The following is a 21,892-nucleotide window of genomic DNA, read 5'->3' on the forward strand; positions in this document are numbered from 1 at the left end:
AGGTTGAGGTAGAAGAATGACTTGAACCCAGGAGGCAAACGTTGCAGGGAACGGAGACCGCAGCCAGCCTGTGCAAAAGAGCAAGAGTCCATCTCAAAAAAGAAAAAAACAAGTTTAAGAGGAACCCCAAAGCAAAAATCCCAACCCTTTTTCTCAGAATCACTGAAACACCAGGAAGGTGTAATAGTTTTGCAGCATACCTGTAATAGGCTGACAGTGACCCCCCAAGATGCTCATAACCTAATCCCAGGAACTGGTGAACATGACCTCATACGGTAAAAGGGACTTTGCAGATATAATGAACTTAAGGATTTTTGGCAAGGAAGATTATTCTGGCTTGTCACAGTGGGGTTGATGTACTCACCCAGATCCTTATCAGAGCAGAGCAGGTGATGGAGAGTGATGGGAAGTGTAGTGATGGAAGCAGTAACCTGGAGTCATTCAAGAAGGGCAGCACAGCTGGGAGTGCAGGATGCCTCCAGGGCCAGGAAACTCATTCTCCTACAGAGCCTCAGAAGGTACCTGCCCTGCTCCCACCTTGAGTCAGTGGGACTGACTTTAGAATTCTGGCCTTCAGAACTGTAAGGGAATACATCTGTGTTGCTTTCTTTTTTTGAGACAGAATTCCACTCTTTTTACCCAGGCTGAAATGCGATGGCATGATCTCAGCTCACTGCAATCTCCACCTTCCAGGTTGAAGCAATTCTCCTGCCTCAGCCTCCTGAGTAGCTGGGATTACAGCCATGCACTACCACGCCCAGCTATTTGTGTATTTTTAGTAGAGATGGAGTTTCTCCATGTTGGTCAGGCTGGTCTCGAACTCCCGACCTCAGGTGATCTGCCCACCTGACCCTCCCAAAGTGCTGGATTACAGGCGTGAGCTACCACACCCAGCTACGTCTATGTTGTTTTAAGCCCTAATTGTGTGATAATTTGTTGCAGCAGAAACAGGAAACTAGTATCGTAGTGAAGCCTCAAAACCCACCTGAAGGGGCTGAGTGCAGTGGTTCATGCCTGTAATCCCAGCATTTTGGGAGGTCAAAGTGGGTAGATCACTTGAGGTCAGAAGTTCGAGAGCAGCCTGGTCAACATGGTGAAACCCCGTCTCTGCAAAAAAAAACTAGCTGGTGTGGTGGCACATGCCTGTAATCTCAGCTACTTAGGAGGCTAAGACATGGGAACTGTTTGAACCTGAGGATGGGGAGGCGGAGGTTGTAGTGAGCCAAAATTGTGCCACTGCACTCCAGCCTGGGTGAGAGAGCCAGACTCCATCTCAAAACAAACAAACAACCCCACCTGAAGAAAGTTTCCAGTTCTGTCAGCAGTCCCCCACCCAACCCCCAGAAGTAGACATTTCTTCTTCAGGGTGTTTTTTTTTTTTTTTTGAGATGGAGTCTCACTCTGTTTCCCAAGCTAGAGTGCAGTGGCGTGATCTTGGCTCCCTGCAACCTCTGCCTGCCTGGATCAAGCCATTCTCCTGTCTCAGCCTCCTGAGTAGCTGGGATTAGAGGCAAGTGCCACCACACCTGGCTAATTTTTGTGTTTTTAGTAGAGACACGGTTTTGCCATGTTGTCCAGGTTCTACTCAAACTCCTGGCCTCAAGTGATCTACCTGTCTCAGCTTCCCAAAGTGCTGGGATTACAGGTGTGAGCCATGGCACTCAGCACTCACCAAGGCCTTTGATAGCATGCTTTTCCAGGTGATCAGTCCTTGTCTGGGCTGGCTCTGCCACACTCTCCACCACACCAAGGTGGAATCCTTAGCTACTTTTCAGAAGAGGAGAGTGTGTACTTTAATCCCAGCTCAGTATGGTTCAGATCTGCATTTAACTCATGGAACCTGGCTGCTCCCCAGACCCTGGAGAAAAAAAGGGTCTCTCTGTGGGTATGATACAGGATGAGCCAAGATCATGCCACTGCACTCCAGCCTGGGCTACAACAGCGAGACTCCATCTCAAAAAAACAAAAACAAAACAAAACAAAACAAAACAGACTCCATCTAAAAGAAAAACAAAGACAAAACAAAAACAAATGTGCCATGGCAAAGAAAATAATTACTGTGTTCAAGACAGTTTCACAGAAAATAAAAGACAATACAATAAGCTGTCTTTTTAGATTAATTGTTATTCTTATTTTACAGTTAAAAAATGAGCTCAGGGCAAGTGTGGTGGCTCACATCTGTAATCACAGCATTTTGGGAGGCTAAGGCAGGTGGATCATGAGGTCAAGAGATCGAGACGATCCTTGCTAAAATGGTGAAACCCCATCTCTACTAAAAATACAAAAATTAGCTGGATGTGGTGGCACTTGCCTGTAGTCCAAGCTACTCAGGAGGCTGAGGCAGGAGAATTGCTTGAACCCAAGAGGTGGAGGTTGCAGTGATCCAAGATGACACCACTGCAAAAGAGCAAGACCCCGTCTCTAAAAAATAAAAAATAAATAAAATAAGTAAAAGAGAAACAGGCTCAGAGAATGTTATTTGATTGGACCATGTTGCATTTCTGGACAGTGAAGCTGAGATCAGACTTCATGTGTAACTCCCCTAGCCTACCAGGGTGCCTCTTATAAAGGGAAGACATATAAATTTGGCCTAATATACAAAGATGCTGGAACAGTCAATTCTACATACAGTACTTCCATGTTCATCAAGGGAAACCTTAAAGGAAGGTGAAATGCTTCTAGAAGGGCCTGGATACCAGTGCCCTTCCTTGTTGCCTTTGTGCTCTTCCTCCATGGGTAACAGTGACCTGAAATTACTGACTGTTCCAATCAATGGGAGAAAATGGTACCAAGGTCACCAACATCAGCCAAATTCACTTGAGGACCTATCTGTGTGCTTTGACAGACAAAACTGCTTTTGTAAAGAACACTGTATTTCAGAAAAACAGAATCACATTAACAACTAATAACACTGTAAAATGCTGATGTGTTGAATGTTACTTTAGAAAAATATGCTCAAATGTAGGAAAAAATTCTGTTAGAAAACTACGTATCAATTATCTAGCTAGCTATCTAGAGACATGGTCTCATTCTTTTGCTCAGGATGGAGAGCAGTGGGATGATCCTAACTCACTGCAGACCTGCTCCTGGCCTCAGGTGATCCCCCTGCCTCAGCATCCTAAGTGGCTGGGGCCACAGGTGGACACAGTTACACCTGTCTTTTTTTCACTACATTGCCCAGGCTGGTCTCAAACTCTGGAGTCTCGCTCTGTCACCCAGGCTAGGGTTCAGTGATGTGATCTCGACTAACTGCAACCTCTGCCTCCTGGGTTCAAACAATTCTCTCATCTCAGCCTCCCGAGTAGCTGGGACTACAGGCACGTGCCACCACATGCGGCTAATTTTTGTAAAAACTGGGTTTCCTCATGTTGGCTACACTGATCTCGAACTCCTGACCTCAGGTGATCCACCTGCCTTGGCCTCCCAGAGTGCTGGAATTACAGGTGTGAGTCACCAAGCCGAGCCACGGACTTTGTAATTAAATAGCCTAACCCAAGTGGGGTGCCGTGGCTCACACCTTGAATCCCAACAACTCTGAAGGCCAAGGTGAGAAGATGGCTTGTACTCAGGAGTTCGAGACCTGCCTGGGCAACATGGGGGCAAGACTCCCCCCCATCTCTACAAAAAAATACAAAATATTAGGTCAGGCATGCACTGTGCCTGGCTAATTTTTGTAGCTTTTGTAGAGACGGGGTTTTGTCGTTTTGCTCAGGCAGGTCTCACACTCCTGATTCCAAGCCATCCTCCTGCCTCGGCCTCCCTAAGTGCTGGGATTACAGGGCCCAGGCAGCCTCAATTTTTCTTTAAGCAGTCCCCCAATGTCGCACGCTTGAACAGTTTTTTTTTAGTTTTTAAGACAGGGTTTACCTCAGTCTCGCAGGCTGGAGTGCTGTGGTAGGATCACAGCTCATTGCAGCCTTGAACCTTGGGGTTCAAGTAGCTGGGAGGCTGAGGTGGGACCACAGAAATGGGGTCACACCACTTTGCCAGGCTGCCCTTGAACTCCTGGCCTGAAGGAAACTTCCCACCTCCCGGGCGTCCAGACACACTTTTTCTATTTTTTTTTTTTTCCCGAGACGGAGTTTCGCTCTTGTTACCCAGGCTGGAGTGCAATGGTGCGATCTCGGCTCACCGCAACCTCCGACTCCTGGGTTCTGCGGAGAAAACAAGCCAGCTCCTAGACGACACACCTCCGCGTGAAGTCGCGGAAGGTCCGCCTCTGTGACGTCGCCGGAGGCCCGCCGCTGTGATGTCACCGGAGGCCCGCAAGACATTTTCAGAGGCCGGCCCCTCACGCGGAGCCAATCGGAAGTAGAGGCGGGGCTGCTGGTTCTTCCAGGAGCGCGCATGCGCGGGCTGGTGACGGAGAGCCGGCACTTCCGCGTTGACAGGCTCCCGCCTGCCTGCAGTCACTATAAACTCCAAGAGGAATTTTAAGACTTCCCAGTGTAAGGTCTGTTCTCGCGGAGTATAAGATGAAGAAACTGAGGCCAGCACGAAAAAAATCCAATGCGAAGGAATTTATTTAGGCTCCCTAACGAGGTTCTGCAGTCTGACAGGAGGGGCCAGAGAAGTCGCACAGACGCCTCTCAGACATGGGGTTTTATAAGGAGTGAAGGAGTTTGATTGGTTGTGCTCAAGGTGAGTGCGGCCTGGATGGGACAAAATGGTATCGGGTAGGTCCTGGCGGGGCTTTTTTCTGGGCTCCCAGTGGGGGTGGGCGGGTGTGTCCAAGCTCCCCGCGAGGGAGGGGGTGCGTCCGAGGGGGTGCATCCTCATCTCTACCAAAAAAAAAAAAAAAAACTACACAAAAAATTAGGCATGGTTGTGCATGCCTATAGTCCCAGCTACTTGGGAGGCTGAGGTGGGAGGATTACTTGAGCCTGGAAGTTGAGGCTGCAATGAGCCAAGATGATGCCACTGCACTTCAGCCTAGGTGACAGGGGGAGATCCCCATATCTTTAAAAAAAAATGGCCGGGTGCGGTGGCTCACACCTGTAATCCCAGCACTTTGGGAGGCCAAGATGGGTGGATCACTTGAGGTCAGGAGTTCAAGATCAACCTGGCCAACATGGTAAAACCCCGTCTCTACTAAAAATACCACAAAAAATTAGCTGGGCTTGGTGGCAGGCACTTGTAATCCTAGCCTCTCAGGAGACTGAGGCAGGAGAATTGCTTGAACCCAGGAGGCGGAGGTTGCAGTGAGAGGAGATCCTGCCATTACACTCCAGGCTGGGCAACAGAGTGAGACTCTGTCTCAAAAATAAAAATAAAAATAGGCAGGGTGTGGTGGCTCACCCTTGTAATCCCAGCACTTTGGGAGGCTGAGGTGGGTGGATCAAAAGGTCAGGAGATTGAAACCATCCTGGCTAACATGGTGAAACCCCATCTCTACTCAAAATACAAAAATTAGCCAGGTGTGGTGGCATGTGCCTGTAGTCTCAGCTACTTGGGAGGCTTAAGTAGGAGAATACCCTGAACCCAGGAGGTGGAGGTTGCAGTGAGCTGAGATTGCACCACTGCACTCCAGCTTGGGCGACAGAGCGAGACTCCGTCTCAAAAAAAATAAAAAAATAAAAATAAAAAAGGGAACCAGTTGTATACTCAGGTGTGTACTGCATGTTATTATTTAGGTTAGGTTAAAGCTTACAGCTGTGGCATGTGTCTGTGGACATGTGGTAAAAATTTAAAGATGTGTCGGGGATGAGGGTGTAGGGACAGATAGAATTATTTGCAATATTTTCTTTCTTATAAAAAGAGCATTCTGGAGCAAACATGAGAAAATGCAAACATTTCCTTATTTGTAGTCTTCAGGGACATTTATTTTTTGGTTTGATCTTTTCATTTTTATTTTTTTTGAAGTAGGGTCTCACTCTGTCACCCAACCTCGAATGCAGTGGTGTAACCTCGGCTCACTCCAACCTCCACCTCCTGGGCTCAAGTGAGCCTCCCACCTCAGCCTCCCAAGTAGCTGGGACCACAGGCACACACTACCACACCCGGCTAATTTTTCTATTTTTGTAGAGAAGGGGTTTCACCATGTTGGCCAGGCTAGTCTCAAACTCCTGGGCTCAAGTGGTCCTCCCACCTCGGCCTCTCAAAGTGCTGGGATTACAGGCATGAGTCACCATACCTGGCCTTCACAATTAAAAATTAAATAAACTTGTGTAAATGAACTTCCCATTTCAGGTGATATATTAGATTTTAAGAAGTAGAATTTATGGGGATGAGGTCCTGAGATTTTTGTTTTTATGAGGCAACGTCTAGCTCTTGCCCGGGCTGGAGTGCAGTGGTGTGATCATAGCTCACTGCAGCCTCCAGCTCCTGGGTTCAAGTGATCCTCCTGCCTCAGCTTCCCAAGTAGCTGGGACTACAGGCATGCTACCACACATGGCTAATTTGTAATATATTTTGTAGAGGTAGGGTCTTGCTATTTTACCCAGGCTGGTCCCAAATTCCTGGCCCCAAGCAATTCTCCTGCCTTGGCCTCCCAAAGTGCTTGGATGAGGTGTGAGCCACCGTGCCCAGCCCAAGATCCTGAGACTTAAGGCTTCATTGGGTCTTTCCAGGTCATGATGGCCAAGGCCCCAGGAGACAGTCCAAGGCCAAGTGCTCCTGACATGGAGGACTTCGGCCTGGTGAAGCCACCTCACCCACCAGCCCATGTTGCTGTGAAGAGGAAGCAAGTCCTTTGGGAGAGCCAAGAGGAATCCCAGGACCTCACGCCAACTGGGCCCTAGTAGGAGATCTTGGGGCAGCCTCCCGCCCTGGGAACCACCCAGGTAAGGCGCACGGCTGTGACACAGTCTGTCTCTGAGGGCTCTGCTGCACAGCCCAGGGAGCCCGAGACATGTCCTGACCCCTAGGGAGGCTGCTTTTGAGAAAGTTGCTGCAGGCATTTGTGTCTCACCACTTGCACGTTGGCTGTGCTCACCGTCTGTCCCAGGAAGAGTGGCTTGTCTGGCTCCAGTTCCACAAGAAGAAGTGGCAGCTGCAGGCCCGGCAGCGCCTTGCCCGCAGGAAGAGGCAGCGTCTGGAGTCAGCAGAGGGTGTCCTGAGGCCTGGGGCCATCCAAGGTGGGCCTGCCACTGGGCTGGGGAGCTTCTTGCGAAGAACTGCCCATAGCATCCTGGACCTTCCATGGCAGATTGTGCAGGTATAGTCCTTGATTCAAGGGGGAGGACAGTGGTTCTGCTGAACCCCAGGGATGGGGTGTCCAGCTGGGCCCTGGGGTCCTGGATGGGAGGGTTAGAGCGGGCCTGGAGTTTCCTGCCCATCGTAGGGAGGCCTAAGGCCCTGTGCTGGGGGCTGGAAGCTACCTGGGAGGTGGCCCTGTCTGTGTGTTCCGGTGTGTCCTGTGATGTGCTGTCTGTCCGCCTGGCCTTTCAGATCAGCGAGACCAGCCAACCCTGCCTGTTCAGGCTGTGGGCACTCATTGGCAGTGACTTGCACTGCATCAGGCTGAGCATCCCCCGTGTGTTCTATGTGAACCAGCGAGTTGCCAAAGCAGAGGAGGGTGTCTCGTATCGCAGGGTAGGGAGGCAGCTGGTGCTGGCCTCTGCAGTCATCTGCCTGGGCAGCTTCTGAGGTGGTGTTCCATGATCTAGTGTGGCCTTGTGCCTCCATCTCCTCAGTACTTCATTGGGATGTTGTAGGAGTTCCTCAAAACAACGTGTGTGAGCACTGAGTGCAGAGCCTGGGGCAGGGCGAGTGCTGGGGATGGAGCTGCTGGGGTCCTTGTCATGAACAGCTTGTCTGCCTGCAAGGTCCATGAATGGCATTGATTAGAGGTCGTGAACTCTGTCCCCACAGGCTCTTTGATTAACAGCTTTATTGGGATGTAAAGTTAAGTGCCATCCAACTCACCCATGTAAAGTGCACAATTCAATGGTTTTTAATGGCATGACTATTGCCTGTCAATTTTGACATTTTCTTTTTTTTTTTAATTTTACTGTAATTCCCCGGATCCATATGCAGAACGTGCAGGCTTGTTACATAGGTAAACATGTGCCGTGGTGGTTTGCTATTGACCCCGTCACCTAGGTATTAGGCCCTACGTACATTAGCTATTTGTCCTGATGCTTTCCTTCCCCTCTCTCCCCATTTTGACATGTTTATCCACCCAAAAAGAAACCTTGCATCACTTAGCTGCCACCATCCTCCTACAATCCTCAGTAGCCATTGATCCACTTCCTGTCACCATGGGTTTGCCTGTTTGGGCATTAGATATAACTGGAACCCTACGGTAGATAGTTCCTTGTGCTGGCTCCTTCCACATGCAGAAAGTCTTCCAGGGTTTTCGTGTTGCCATTAGTGCTCCAAGGCTCTTAGGTGGCATCTTGGCCTGAACCCCATGTTGTTAGTAGATCAGCTCAGCACATTTCTCGACTGGATGCTGTGAATCACATAGGAAGTGACACATAGTTGGGGAGACGAAGTGTGCGTATTTACACCTAGATGAGGTTTTCTGGAGAAGGTGAAACTCGATTCCAGACAGGTGATTCAGTGGAATGTGCATCTAGAAAGTGGACGCAGAGCCAGGTGCGATGGTTCACACCTGTAATCCCAGCACTTGGGAGACTGAGGTTGGCAGACAGAAAAAGGAAAGTGGACGCAGAGTCATGAAGACCACCGAGAACAGGGGGCATTGTGGGATTTTCACACCATCCTGGAGATGCTGGTGCTGTCATGCTGTGCTGTGTAGAAGCGCGCTTACTTTTGGATGACTGCCAGCTCCTCTCTGGAGGGAGGCTCTGGCGCTGTGTGAGTGTTCTGTCCTCGATGTTTGACTGGACTGTGTCAGCATCCATGTCTCATAGGGCGCATGGGGGGGCTCCAGTATGATATCTTCTGATTTTGTTCCCCTGTGTGTCTTAGCTATTTCCTTTTATAATGAAGAGCTTTGTGCAGATCAGGTGGAAGTGAACTCTGGTTTATTCCTTAAAAAGCAGGATACAAGAGGTATAATATGCTGAGGTTTTTTTTTTTTTTTTTAAGCAAGGTAAATGCTTTTTCCCTTTAAATTAGTTTTAATTTTCAAGGTAGAGCATGGCAAATGGGTTTATTTCTTTCACTTTTTCTCTCTTTTTAAAGTATTACTATGGATTTGTGGATTTTTTAAAAATTTTTGTTGTTTATGTTTTTTGAGACAGTCTCACTCTGTCACCCAGGCTGGACTGCTGCTGTGGTCTTGCCTCGCTACAGCCTGGTACTCCTGGGCTCAAGTGATCCTCCTCCTGCCTCAGTGTTTAATGTTTTAAGATCAACTGTAGCCAAATCCCACCCAACACACGTTAGGTCTCTCAAGGTATACAGTAGGCCCTCACTTTATGTCATTGATAGGTTCTTCCAATCTGCAACTTTAAGTGAAATTACTTTAACTAAAATGATGTATAATGAAACAGATTTTTTTCTTCTTGGCCACATTATAATGAAACTATGTTGGCCAGACGCAATGGTGCATGCCTGTAATCCCAACAATTTGGGAGGCTGAGGCCGGTGTATTGCTTGAGCTCAGGAGTTTGACACTAGTGTGTGCAACATGCAAAACCCCTTCTCTATAGAATTTTCTTTTTTGAAAAAGGAAGAAACTACATTGAACAAAATGATGTTATTTGAGTACCTGCTATACATTGTTTCACTTAACATCGTAGTTTCCAAGAATCTATTGATGATGTTAAATGAGGACTTACTGTAATTTACATATAGTTAAGTGCAGATTTTTAAATGTGCAGTTGATTGGATTTTTGGATACATGACTGTGCCTGTGTCGCCCACATCCCCACCCACGTGCAGAACATTTCCATCACCCCAGAGGGTGCTCTTGTCCACCCCATGCAACCATCTGCTGACCTGACTTCTGTATTTCTGTAACTTCATGTATGTGTGTGATTTTCTAGAACTTTGTATTAATGGCACTAGACAGTAGACTCTTCGGTGGTCAATATCTTTTTGAGGCTCAAATTATCCCAAATTGGGCTGGCAGGATCCCTTCAAGCTGGCACCTGAGTCCTTTTGACATGCCCCGTTGGTTTTTGAACACTTCCTTGCTGTCTGGCCATTAAGAGATGCCAGGCTCATCTTGAACTTCCAGACATGGAATTAGCTGTTCCTCTAAAGAACCTGAGCCTTGTTGGGAGATTATGTTGAGAAACCAAGATTAGAGCTCAAGGGGTACCATTTCATCTAGATTCCTTCAGTGGACAGCCAAGAAAGAAAAAGATACATTTGAAATATGTAATTACACTAGTTGTTCCAGTTCATACTTACCATAACATAGTTTTTCACTTCTTTGATTTTTGTGTCAGTCTAATTTCATATTACTGGAAAAATCTAACCCTGCTGGTTCTCTTCTCCCTTGAGAATTATTCAGATTTTCCTGGTTGTTGTTATGCCAAGAAATGCTTTATTGAACCTAAATGTTTTACATATTTGAGACTTGGGTTTTTAAAAAAATCCTTTAGAGAGTGTTGATTTTTTGTTTGTTTGTTTTAGCAACAACTAACATGGTTAATTCCAGTGCCCAAGCTCTGCCTTGCCTCTTTTGTGCAAAGCCTCCAACGTCAGCTCAGCCTCCAGAGCCTCTGTTGCTCTGTTTTGGGTCACCTGTACAAGTGCAGCTTATAGTGAGCCTGGGACTTGTGCTGATTCATGCATGAAGCTAGGGTGCTCCTCTCCAGCTCTCCTCTCCAGGAGAATCCCAGCCCCCCATGCACAAAGCTAGGGTGCCCTCTCCAGCTCTCCTCTCTGGGATTCCCCCAGCCATCAATACACATCCCAGGGGTTCCTTTTTCATTCCTCTGACTAGGAAAATGTGGTTTATCTCAGTTTTTGTCACCTATACCCTCATATTAAACCCATGAGAGAATGAAGGAAGATGAACTGGGAACCTCCCCAGACCAGTGTTGACTGCTGTATTCCGAGAGTTCTTGTCTACTCACAGACTGCAGGTTGCTTTTCAAAATTGCACCCAGAGACCAGGCATGATGGCTCACATCTGCAGTTCCAGCAATTTGGGAGGCTGAGGCTGGGGGGTCGTTTGAGCCCAGGAGTTTGAGACCAGCCTGGGCCACATAGCAAGACCTCCTTTCTACAAAAAAACGAAAAAGTTAGCCACGTGTGGTGGTGTGTTCCTGTTGTCCCAGCTACTCAGGAGGCTGATGCTGGAGGACCGCTTGAGCCCAGTAGTTGGAGGCTGTAATGAGCTGTGATCACACTGCTGCACTCCAGCCTGGGCAACAGAGTGAGACCCTGTCTGTAAAAAATAAATGACATAAAAATTACTTCCAGAGTTTTTAGTTGTAATCATTGGGAGAAGTGGACTGTGGCATGGTGGGTGGACCCAATCGTTAGGGGCTCTGGAAGTCCTAGGCCTCCGAACAGCGTGTGCGTGTGTGTGCACCACAGGCATTACCACCTGCACCCTTTGACAAGATCCTCGCTGTATTCTCGCCAGGTAAATCGGGTCCTTCCTCGCTCCAATGTGGTCTACAATCTCTATGAGTATTCAGTGCCGGAGGACATGTACCAGGAACACATCAACGAGATCAATGCTGAGCTGTCAGCGCCAAACATCGAGGGCGTATATGAGACTCAGGTAACTCCCCAACCACCCTCAGCTGGACTGGGGGAGGCTCCATCCGGGTGGAATAGAGGAAAGAAACCCGCCCAGGGTGTGGGCTGGGGAATAGCAGCGATTGTGAACTTGTACCCACAGGTGAGGTGAATGTCAGCAGCGTGTCTGCCAAAGGTGGCCTATAGGCAGTGGGCCGGGCAGCTGCAGAGGCACAGCCACATCCCAGGCATGAATCAGGTGGGCAGCTGGAGTCCCCCATCCAGCCCTTGCTGGCTTGTCTGCCTGCCTCTTCCAGGTTCCGTTACTGTTCCTGGTGCACCTGGGCTGTGTGTGTGTGGTCAATAAACAGCTGGTGAGGCACCTTTCGGGCTGGGAAACAGAGACCTTTGCTCTTGAGCACCTGGAGATGCACTCTCTGGCCCAGTTCAGCTACCTGGAACCAGGTATGGCCTGCACCAGCCACCCACCATATGCCTGCCTCTCATATTTGTGGGGTAACGGTCTTGTTTCCTTCTGCAGGGAATATCCGCCATGTCTACCCGTACCACCACATGCAGGGCCACAAAGCGCTCTTCGGGATCTTCATCCCCTCACAGCACAGGGCATCCGTGTTTGTGCTGGACACTGTGAGTCCCTGGGCCCTCCATGGCAGCACGTTGGTTGGGGCAGGGTCTGGGGAAGGAGGACATCTTTACCCATAAGTGCCTGTCGATTGAATTGGCAGTGCAGTGGCAGAGGCGCAGTCTGCCCCAGAACTTTCCCCGCTTCCTCCCATACAGGATGAGGCCAACGCGACTTGCATTTGTCTAGGTGCGCAGCAACCAGATGCCCAGCCTTGGTGTCCTGTACTCGGCAGAGCATAGTCTCCTCCTGGAGAAGGTAGGCCCTGAGCTCCTGCCGCCCTCGAAACATACCTTTGAAGTTCCGGCAGAAACTGATCTGAAGACCATTTGCAGAGCTATCCAGCGCTTCCGGCTTGCCTACAAGGCGAGGGTGGTTGGGTTCCTGCTGTGTGAGCCCCCTCTCCTTTGAGGCTGGGTCTATCCGGGTCTTTTCTTCCATTTTACCCTGACCCAGGAGGAGCGCCGGGGGCCCACACTCATTGCCGTCCAGTCCAGCTGGGAGCTGAAGAGGCTGGCCAGGGAGATTCCCGTCTTGGAGGAATTCCTGTTGGTGCCTATCTGTGTGGCTGACAAGATCAACTATGGGGCTCTGGACTGGCAGCGGCATGGAGCCTGGCGCATGATCCGGCACTACCTCAACCTGGACACCTGCCTGTCACAGGCCTTTGAAATGAGCAGGTGAGCGCAGCACTGCCGCCACGGGCAAGTGTCCCAGGCAGGGCCGCCTCGGTGGTCTCTGTGACACGGTGATGTTTCCCGGCACTGACCTGTGCCCGGCACAGGTACTTTCACATTCCCATCGGGAACCTGCCAGAGGACATCTCCACCTTCGGCTCCGACCTCTTCTTTGCCCACCACCTCCACCGCCACAACCACCTGCTCCGGCTGTCCCCTGCGGCCCGCCCTGACCTGGGTGGAAAGGAGGCTGATGACAACCACCTTCTCATGGAGTTTGATGACCAAGCCACAGTTGAGATCAACAGTTCAGGCTGTTACTCCACAGGCAAATGGGTGGGAGGATGAGGCCCAAGAAACCTGACTGGTGTTTCTGCCGTTCTGTGACATCTTAAGGCCTCCCAAGTAGCTTAAGGATGGGCTCAGAGCTTGACCTCGCAGGTTAGAGCTGAGGCTGCAGGAGAGTGTCCTGGGGTCAAGGGCCAGGTGGGGCCTCCTGTGCCCTCAGGAATCTGAATAGCCTGGCAGATGTGAGGATGGGTGTAGGCAGGTCTGATGCTGGTTCCAGAGGTGGTATTGGCTGGAGTCAGGCCTGGGGGACTGGTGGTGCTTGAGCTGGCAGGATGTTGGCTGAGCATGGCGTTTCCTCTGCAGTGTATATGGAGCTGGACCTTCAGAACCTGGCCCTCAACACCATCCTCCAATCTCACCACGTCAATGACATGGAGGGAGCTGACAGCATGGGCATCAGCTTCGACGTGATCCAGCAGGCCTCCCTGGAGGACATGATCATGGGCGGTCAGGCTGCCAGTGCCCCAGCCAGCTACAATGAGACAGCTCTGTGCTCTAACAACTTCAGGTGCCACCCTCTCCTGGAAGAGTGCTACTCATAGACGGTGTCTTATCCTCTGTCCTTAATTTAGAAAGCTAAGGTCTAAGACAGTGTTCCTTAGGCTTCCCTTAATCTTGATGGCAGAGCCAGAAACCACCGTGGCGAGTTTCCCCTCTTCAGTCTGTTGTCTTTACCACCATGTGGGTCCAGCCTGGTTCCTGGCAACTGTGCCAGGTGCTGCCTCTGACCTCCTTGTGGCCGGAGGTGCTTCACACAAAGAGCCTTTCTAACTGGGGCTGCTTCTCGAAGTAAACAAAGGTGCATCATGGGAATCTCCAGCTAGCTGTGCTGAGTGTGACGCGCGAGGCGTTGGCCCTGAGGTGTCAGGAGCCGTCAGTCTGCCATGGAGGGGGCTGAGGGCAGCTTCTCGCCCTGCTCACCCATGGTGGTTCATGCTGGGGAACGCTTGCTTTGCAGTGCAGGTGGGCCAAGCCCTTCACCAAGCACTTCACTGCCTCAGTCCGCACAGCAGCCCTGGGACGGGCAGCAGTTATTGTCCATTTTCAGATGAGGAAGCTGAGGTCAGAGGGGCTGCCTTCGTGGTTCTGGTCATACCACAAATTAATGGAAGGGTTTGTGCTCAAAAACAAATCTTTGTGATTCCAGATCCTGTCCTTAGCCATAGTTTTAATGACTCCACACAAAAGGGGAGAGGGAACATGTCAGAGCTGGGAAGCAAGGCAGAGAGAGGACCGGTGGAAAGGTGCAAGGAGGCAGTCGGGAGCCTAGAGCAGGGTCTTGGCAGAAAGACAGGCAGCCCAGGCCTGAGAGGTAGAGGGAGTCTGACAGCAGGTGGCAGAAACCGCCGCTCTGAGGAACGTGGGCTTTGCGGAATTGTTGAAGTGTTTGTGATGAAAGGGAGTTTTAGGAATGGGACTTCGACCTCTGTAGGTTCCATTGTGACATTCTGTCGTTGACCCCATTGAAGTTCCCACTTCTTCAGTAGGGCGACGTGCAGTTTTGGGACCCTTTAGCTGAATTGGGGTTTCACTACCGAAGCAGCTGGCATCTCTGCCCTAAGGGGAAGCAGAGGGGGCCAGAGAGGGTGTGTACAGTGCACTTGCCCAGTGCCCAGTTGTCTTATCTGTGGCCGGGGCCCCCGCCACAGGAAACTTGTTTACACTGGCACGCACCCTTGTGGCTTTTGTGTGAGCTGTGTCCAGGTTCTACCGGCCTGACCATTGCTCCCATGTAGGGCCCAGCCTTGTGGTCCCCCTAATGTTGTAGGGAAGACCCAGTATGGCCCTTGCTTCCTCAGCAGGAAGGCACCACATCAGTAATCACCTCAGTAGGGAACAGGTGCAAAGATGTGATCCTTACAGCTTCTGCGCAGGGAGGTCACCCTCTGTCCCTGGGTCACACTAGGCAGAACCAAAGAGTCAGTCAGGGAGGGTGCCCAGGGCACTAGCCGAGTGAGAGAATGGGATGTGGGCACGTTCAGTTCATGCACAAGCACCTGAATGGTCCTTTTAAAGGAAGTGATGGGAAGGCAGGGAGCCCAGCCTGCTAGGCAGGAAGGAGCCTCTAAATTCTTGTCTCTGGCCAATTTATTCTTATATAGCTAATCCTGTAGTCTTCCTTCACACCATTTCTGAACCTCTCTTTTTTTGGAGTTGTCCAGATTTTGCTGATGCTTTTCCAAATGTTTCCTGGCAATCTGTCTGTCTCATGCCACACCCTCCTGGGAATTGTTATTTTTGTGTCAGAGTCCCTAATACTTTGAATGTTTTCATTCTGGATCTGAAAATGTTCAAAGCTTACTTCATGCTCTGAGTTGTACTGATTTTCTCTTAAATATAACTCAAAGGAGTCCATTTCCCCACATTATCTGTGCTGCCACCTCGATCCAGCCACCCTTATCTATGACCTATAATCTGTACCCTTATTTAAAAGGTAGCCTTGGCCTTCTGACTCCTTCTAACTAGATTTCTCCCTTTTTCTTAGCTCTCCCCCTTCTACAGACACACACAGTGATTTCCCATATAGCAGCCAATGTAGTCATTTCACAGGAAACTATGACCAGATTTCTACTGTATTAAAACATCTCATCTAATTCCATCTCTCTTGGATAAGTCCGACACCACCAAAACAACCACCCTCCCCTTCACCCCACCCAAAGAAAAAACAAAATATCAATTCTGCTTGGCAATTCAAATAATTTTATGCTGGGAAGAATGGATACCTTTATGACATTGTCCTCCCACCCAGGAATATAAAATACCTGTTTATACTTGTTTTAGTTAATTATTATTATTTTGTATAAGAGTTCACTTTAATTTGTTCATAGATATTTTAGGGCTTTTTTCATTAGTGTAACATGTGAAATGAGATTTTTGTTTTCAGATTATCACTCTGCTGCCCAGGCTGGAGTGCAGTGGCACATTCATAGTTTACTGCAGCCTTGAACTCCTGGGCTCAGGTGATCCATTAGCCTCAGCCTCTGTCTGAGTAGCTAGGCCTACAGGCTCACACCATCATGCCCAGCTAATTTGTTTTGGTTTTGTTTTTTAGTGAAGAAAGGGTCTCACTATGCTGCCCAGGCTGGTCTGGAACTCCCAGCCTCAAGTGATCCTCCTGCCTCAGCCTTCCAAAGTGCTGGGATAACAGGTGTGAGCCACCACACCCAATCCAAAATAAGATTTTTTCAATTTCAATTTTTAATTTCTCCTTGTAAAAGGAAAGCTGTTGATATTTCCATAGTTATCTTGTATCTGCCGTCTTATTGTATTGTCTTGTTAGTAATGATAGATTTTTAATAAATGTTGCTTGGACTTTTTTTTTTTTTGAGACAGAGTGTCACTCTGTTACCCAGACTAGAGTGCAGTGGCATGATCTCCGCTCATTGCAACCTCTGCCCCTGCCACAGGTTTAAGCGATTCTCCTGCCTCAGACAGGTGCCCGCCACTATGCCCAGATTTTTTTTGTATTTTTTGTAGAGTTTAGTATGTCTACATTTTTCAGAAATTTAATAAATCTGAAAAATCATGATTTTCAGTCAATCTAATATTGTTAGTATTCACTGTAGCTTTTGAGGTGCCCCGGTGCGTATTGCTCCACAACTTTGCCTCTGAAATAGACTCTTAGGAAGTAGGTCCCTGCCTTGTCATCTAACCCTCAGAACCAAAATGTGATGCTCCAGTGGCATCGCAGCCCCCACACCATGCTCTGATTTGCTTCTCTTCCCATACCGATACTGTCCCTTCTAGGAACAGTCTGTTGCTTATTCTGTACCTGGCCAACTCTTTCATCCTCTATGACTCAATCGGGTGTCATCATGCCAAGGATTCTTAAGCTCCCATCCTCCTAGGTCATGTTAGATATTTCTCCTTAATGCCCTACGTATATTTATGACTAAATTTGTCACACTTCATTTCATAATAACTTTCTGTGTTTGCATCTGTTTCTCCTGTCTACGCAGCCTGAGGCGAGTGGAATTGTGTTGTTTTCATCTTTAAGCCCCAGCCCCTAGCACAGGGTTTGGCCTGCAACATGCAATAAAGCCTGCAGGTTTTGCTTCCTGCCACTTTTGTGTAGTTTTATTTACTTAGAGTCCACCTTCTTTAGACATTATTTGAAACTATGTACAACTATCCACAGGTTAGTGAGAAGGTAGCACAATTCTGACTTAAGGTGAAAAAAAAAAGAATAACAAAAATAGAGGTAAAACTTAACCAGCAATGAAGTTGAAGCTGAATATGAATTTAGCTAAAATTCCTCAAAAATTAGCCTCAAATTTTGCTCCAAGTTTTCTATTAGTCCACATGAAACAAGATATTATTTATTTTATTCCATTCTCAATGTTCACAAAATCAATTTCTCAGTAGATACTGTTTTTATCTTTAACAGAATTTTGGGTGTCCAAATGCATTTTTATTACTAAAATTCAGATGACCTTACTATTTATGACTCGGTTTGAGGCACCTGATGAAAGGATTTAAAAGTTCTTTAATTTTATTTATTTATTTTTTGAGACAGGGTCTCATTCTGTTGCCCAGGCTGGAGTGCAGTGGTTCAACCGCAACTTTGATCTCCCAGGCTCAAGCGATTCTCCTGCCTCACCATCCCAGGTAGCTGGGGCTACAGGCATGGTGGTGGGCATCTGTAATCCTAGCTACTCTGGAGGCTGAGGCAGGAGAATCACTTATACCTGGGAAATGGAGGTTGCAGTGAGTTGAGACCATGCCATTGCACTCCAGCCTGGGTGACAAAGCCAGACTTTGTCTCAAAAAGAAAAAGTCTTGTTATATATCTATATGAATATTATCTAAATATAATACTTAAGTTTAACATTGGCTTTTTAATATTGAAATATATTCCGTTAATACGCAATTCATTAAAAGTCTGTTTGTGTCAAGCACTGTGTTAGTAACCTGCTCTCCCATCCCCACCACATACCAATATTAGGGATAGAAACAAAGTGTAATCAATTTTTAAATTTTAAGTAAGCCGCTGGCAATGTCTCCTTGCAAAGCCCTTGGCTAATCTATAAGTGTTATTTTTGTAGCTGTTAAAAATATCCTGTGCATTGTTCTAAGAATGATGTAGCTGATTAGAAATGACTGTTAAGTTTTCAGTATGACTTGAAAAGTGCCAGCTGCCTAGTGGTAGTTGGGAGTCACAATTTCCAGGTGGCCGTCGAGTTCCTACTGCTACCAGGATGTGCCCAGCAACCACCAGTGTTTTGGGATGCGAGTAGCCAAATACAATGTCAATAGAACAAACAAGAGATAGCCTGGGAAGTGAATTGTCATCACCTTCTGCTTGTTTATTTTTCCTTTTGGGAGAAAAAATTTCTGTATTACCCTTCTGCACCTTAGGGTTTTCTACATTTGTTAGAAAGTTGCTTTTACCCCAAACCATATTCATCTCAGAATAATCTTATCACCTTTTTGTCTGTTCTTCTCTGATCCCTAGTGATAAAATTTGCTGGCTATTTAAAAATAAGTTTAATTAAATCTATCTTCTAGGGATGCAAGATTTTGTTTTTCCTCCATATCACTCAGCTAAATTTTTTGGCTTTGACATTGTGAAGTCTGTATTTTATTATAAGGGAATAAATTAATATAGATCGTTTAAAGAGAATTAACTTCTATGGGTTTCAAGCACATAGTTTAGAAATCAAGAAACAATGTCTCCAGTGGTACTTATAAGAAATCAAGAAATATATGTCTCAATGCTAGACTCACATTATCCTGAAACACAATATCTAATCATCTAATCAAAAACAGCCTGTTCCAAGGGCTTGTAAAGGGAAACAGAATTATTTATTACAACTAATGCTTATTATGTGTTACACAATGAAAATACCTTATATCGTGTAACATCTGATAGAATCTCAACCTTTCCAAAGGGAAAATTACTTGATCGTGAAGAAGCTTTTTGAACTCTAACTTGTACAAACAACAGCAAATAGCTCTCATAATCTAATGACCTGATTAATTAGCATGGGTTTCTTTACTTTGCGATCTAGTCAGGAACATTGAGAAAAATATCACTGGAACATTTAAAATGCTTGTAAAGGATACTTCATAAAAGAATAAGGTTGTGTTTTTTTTTTTTCCCCACAGTGTAGAAAGCTGAAAAAAACAAATGAAACAAGGAGACAAAATTAATCTACTAGAAGTTTTGAAGATTTAAATGTCCATGCTATAATTTTTGACTTTAAAAGGAATTTCTGGCATTTATTTTTATAAAGAGTTTAATGAACAATTTGTTCAGCTGACCCAAAAGCCATAAATTATAAAAAGTATATCCTAAAATGCTCCCTTTCATCTGCTTAGGTTTTACCATGCTTCCTCCCACTAACCACCACCGCCTTAACTCTAAAAAGGTCCATAGATTTTTCTGCTGTCTTATAGTTTCTTATTGTGTGTACAAAAAAATAGAAAATATGTTATTTTTCTCCCTCCATTTTTCTGCATACTACTATTTTCACGGGTCAATATATCTTTCTTTAATGATATGTGAAGAGCATACTCATTCTTTTATACAATGGAGTATCATGCCATTAAACGAATAAGTATACTTTTTTTTTTGAGATGGAGTCTTGCTCTGTCCCCAGACTGGAGTGCAGTGGTGTGATCTTGGCTCACTGCAACCTCCGCCTCCCGGGTTCAAGTGATTCTCCTGCCTCAGCCTCCTGAGTAGCTGGGACCATAGGTGCACACCACCACGCCCAGCTAATTTTTTAAATATTTTTGAGTAGAGACGAAGTTTCACCATGTTGGCCAGGATGGTCTCACTCCTTGACCTTGTGATCCACCTGCCTTGGCATCCCAAAGTGCTGGGATTACAGGCGTGAGCCACTGTGTCCGGCCGCATAAGTATACTTTTTTTTTTTAACTGTTTTCTATGGATAGACATTTCCATTGTTCACTGTCTTTTGCTGTTATAAGCAATGTGGTCTGACTAAAGTAGGACATACATCAAGTTGTTCTTGTGCCAGTAGTAGGATTAATTCTCAAAAATGAAATTTCTGAGTCACAAGGCACATATCTTTTCATTTTAATAGATACTGCAAAACTGCATCTATAAGGGTTATATCAATTTATGCTCTCTCCAGAAATATATGAGTTCTATTACCCTACAACAAATAGAGTGTGTTATCAAACATTTACATTTTTCCTATTCTCTTTGGTGAAAAATGGTATATCAGTATATCCTTTTAATTTTCACTTCTTATAAATGAAGTTAAGGATTTTTTTTTTTTTCTGTGACATTTAAAAATCAAGGCTGGTCCTGGTGGGGTGGCTCATGCCTATAATCCCAGCACTTTGGGAGGCCGAGGCAGGCAGATCACTTGAGTCCAGGAGTTCAAGATCAGCTGGACCAACATGATTAAATCCTGTCTCTACTAAAAATACAGAAATTAACCAAGTGTGTTGGTGCAGTTTGTAATCCCAGCTACTCAGGAGGCTGAGACAGAAGAATTGCTTGACCCTGGGAGGCAGAGATTGCAGTAAGCTGAGATCATGACATTCATGGCACTCTAGCCTGGGTGACAGAGTGTTGGCATCTGCTCTGTCTCAAAAAAAAAAAAAAATCAAGGCCAGGTGCAGTGGCTCATGCCTGTAATCCCAGCAATTTGGGAGGCCTAGGAAGGGGAATGGCTTGAGCCCAGGAGGTTGAGATCAGCCTGGGCAACAGAGTGAGACCCTGTCTCTACAAAAATAAAATTAGCTGGGCATAGCGGCACCCACCTGTGGTCCCAGCAACTTGGGAGTTTGAGGTGGGAAGATTACTTGAGCCCTGAAGTTGAGGCTTCAGTGGGTTATACTCATGCCACTGCACTCTAGCCTGGGTAACAGAGTGAAACTCCAGATTAAATAATAATAATAATAATAATACATGTAAAAATCGAAAGATTCTTTATACAATAGGGAGGCTCACCCTTGGCCTGAAAAAATATGAGTCGACGTTTTTTCTCCAGTTTGTTGTCATCCTTTGCTTTTTCTTGTGTTTTTAGGTAAGAAGTTCTCTTTTATAGTGGTTAAATTGAACTAATCCTTTCTTTAATGGCTCTAGATATGGACACAAAAAGGTCCTCCTAACCTCAAGGTAATGACAAAAATGTACCATATTTTCTTTTAGAATTTATATGGGTTATTTTTCTGCATGTAAATCCCTGATCTATTTAGATTTGTCTTGATTTAGAGTATGAAGTGTGTATACATATATTGCATTTTTATTTTCTGGTCATGCAGTTGGTTTTTTTAATAATCCTTTCCACTTAAATCCTGTTTTCTAAATTATCTCCATGAAATGTCTTTCAGTTCACAAAGACTGACTTTTCAGAAATCTTAGACACTTGGAATTTTACTACTATATTGTTTTCATAATAATAGTATATGTGTGTAGGGCTTGACAACATATAAAGTAATTTTTTACGTATTACCTCATTTACATCCTTATTATGTTTTAAAGTAAAGAATCTGACACTGATCAAATGGATTTGGAGAAAAAGAGCTACTATATTAGAAATGTAACATTTGAGCATAAGTATAGTGCTCTGTCTCCTACACTAACCATATAATGCCATGTTGGTACACATTTGTAGTAGGCCATTCCTGCATTGCTATAAAGAAATACCTGAGACTGGGTAATTTATAAAGAAAAGAAGTGTAATTG

At 46.4% G+C, this 21,892-nt stretch overlaps 1 protein-coding gene across 3 annotated transcripts; it reads left to right on the top strand.

The window, feature by feature from the left end:
• The first annotated feature begins 4,364 nt into the window (after positions 1-4,364).
• LOC105720541 (DNA polymerase epsilon catalytic subunit A-like) lies at positions 4,365-21,655 on the top strand. Of its 3 annotated transcripts, none has more exons than XM_064377328.1 (9): positions 4,365-4,641; positions 6,570-6,782; positions 6,947-7,156; positions 11,456-11,596; positions 11,871-12,018; positions 12,095-12,201; positions 12,386-12,454; positions 12,653-12,876; positions 12,981-21,655. In XM_064377328.1, exons 4-9 carry the CDS (start codon positions 11,522-11,524, stop codon positions 13,219-13,221), a joined length of 864 nt encoding a protein of 287 aa, XP_064233398.1. In that variant the 5' UTR covers positions 4,365-4,641; positions 6,570-6,782; positions 6,947-7,156; positions 11,456-11,521; the 3' UTR covers positions 13,222-21,655. The 3 variants fall into 3 exon arrangements, with proteins under 3 accessions (XP_064233398.1, XP_064233400.1, XP_064233399.1); XM_064377330.1 differs by having other exon boundaries at positions 13,528-21,655; XM_064377329.1 differs by having other exon boundaries at positions 6,947-7,076.
• The last annotated feature ends 237 nt before the right edge of the window (positions 21,656-21,892 follow it).

The sequence above is a fragment of the Aotus nancymaae genome, unplaced genomic scaffold (assembly GCF_030222135.1).
Source record: "Aotus nancymaae isolate 86718 unplaced genomic scaffold, 86718_ANA_hifiasm-v0.15.2.pri h1tg000016l, whole genome shotgun sequence".
NCBI lineage: Eukaryota > Metazoa > Chordata > Mammalia > Primates > Aotidae > Aotus > Aotus nancymaae.

Excerpts from the sequence above, each read along its gene's own strand:
- LOC105720541 (XM_064377328.1), top strand. The coding sequence starts at position 11,522 with ATGTACCAGGAACACATCAACGAGATCAATGCTGAGCTGTCAGCGCCA. Across the intron at positions 11,597-11,870 it reads AGGGCGTATATGAGACTCAG|GTTCCGTTACTGTTCCTGGT; the intron begins GTAACTCCCCAA and ends TGCCTCTTCCAG. Across the intron at positions 12,019-12,094 it reads GTTCAGCTACCTGGAACCAG|GGAATATCCGCCATGTCTAC; the intron begins GTATGGCCTGCA and ends TTCCTTCTGCAG.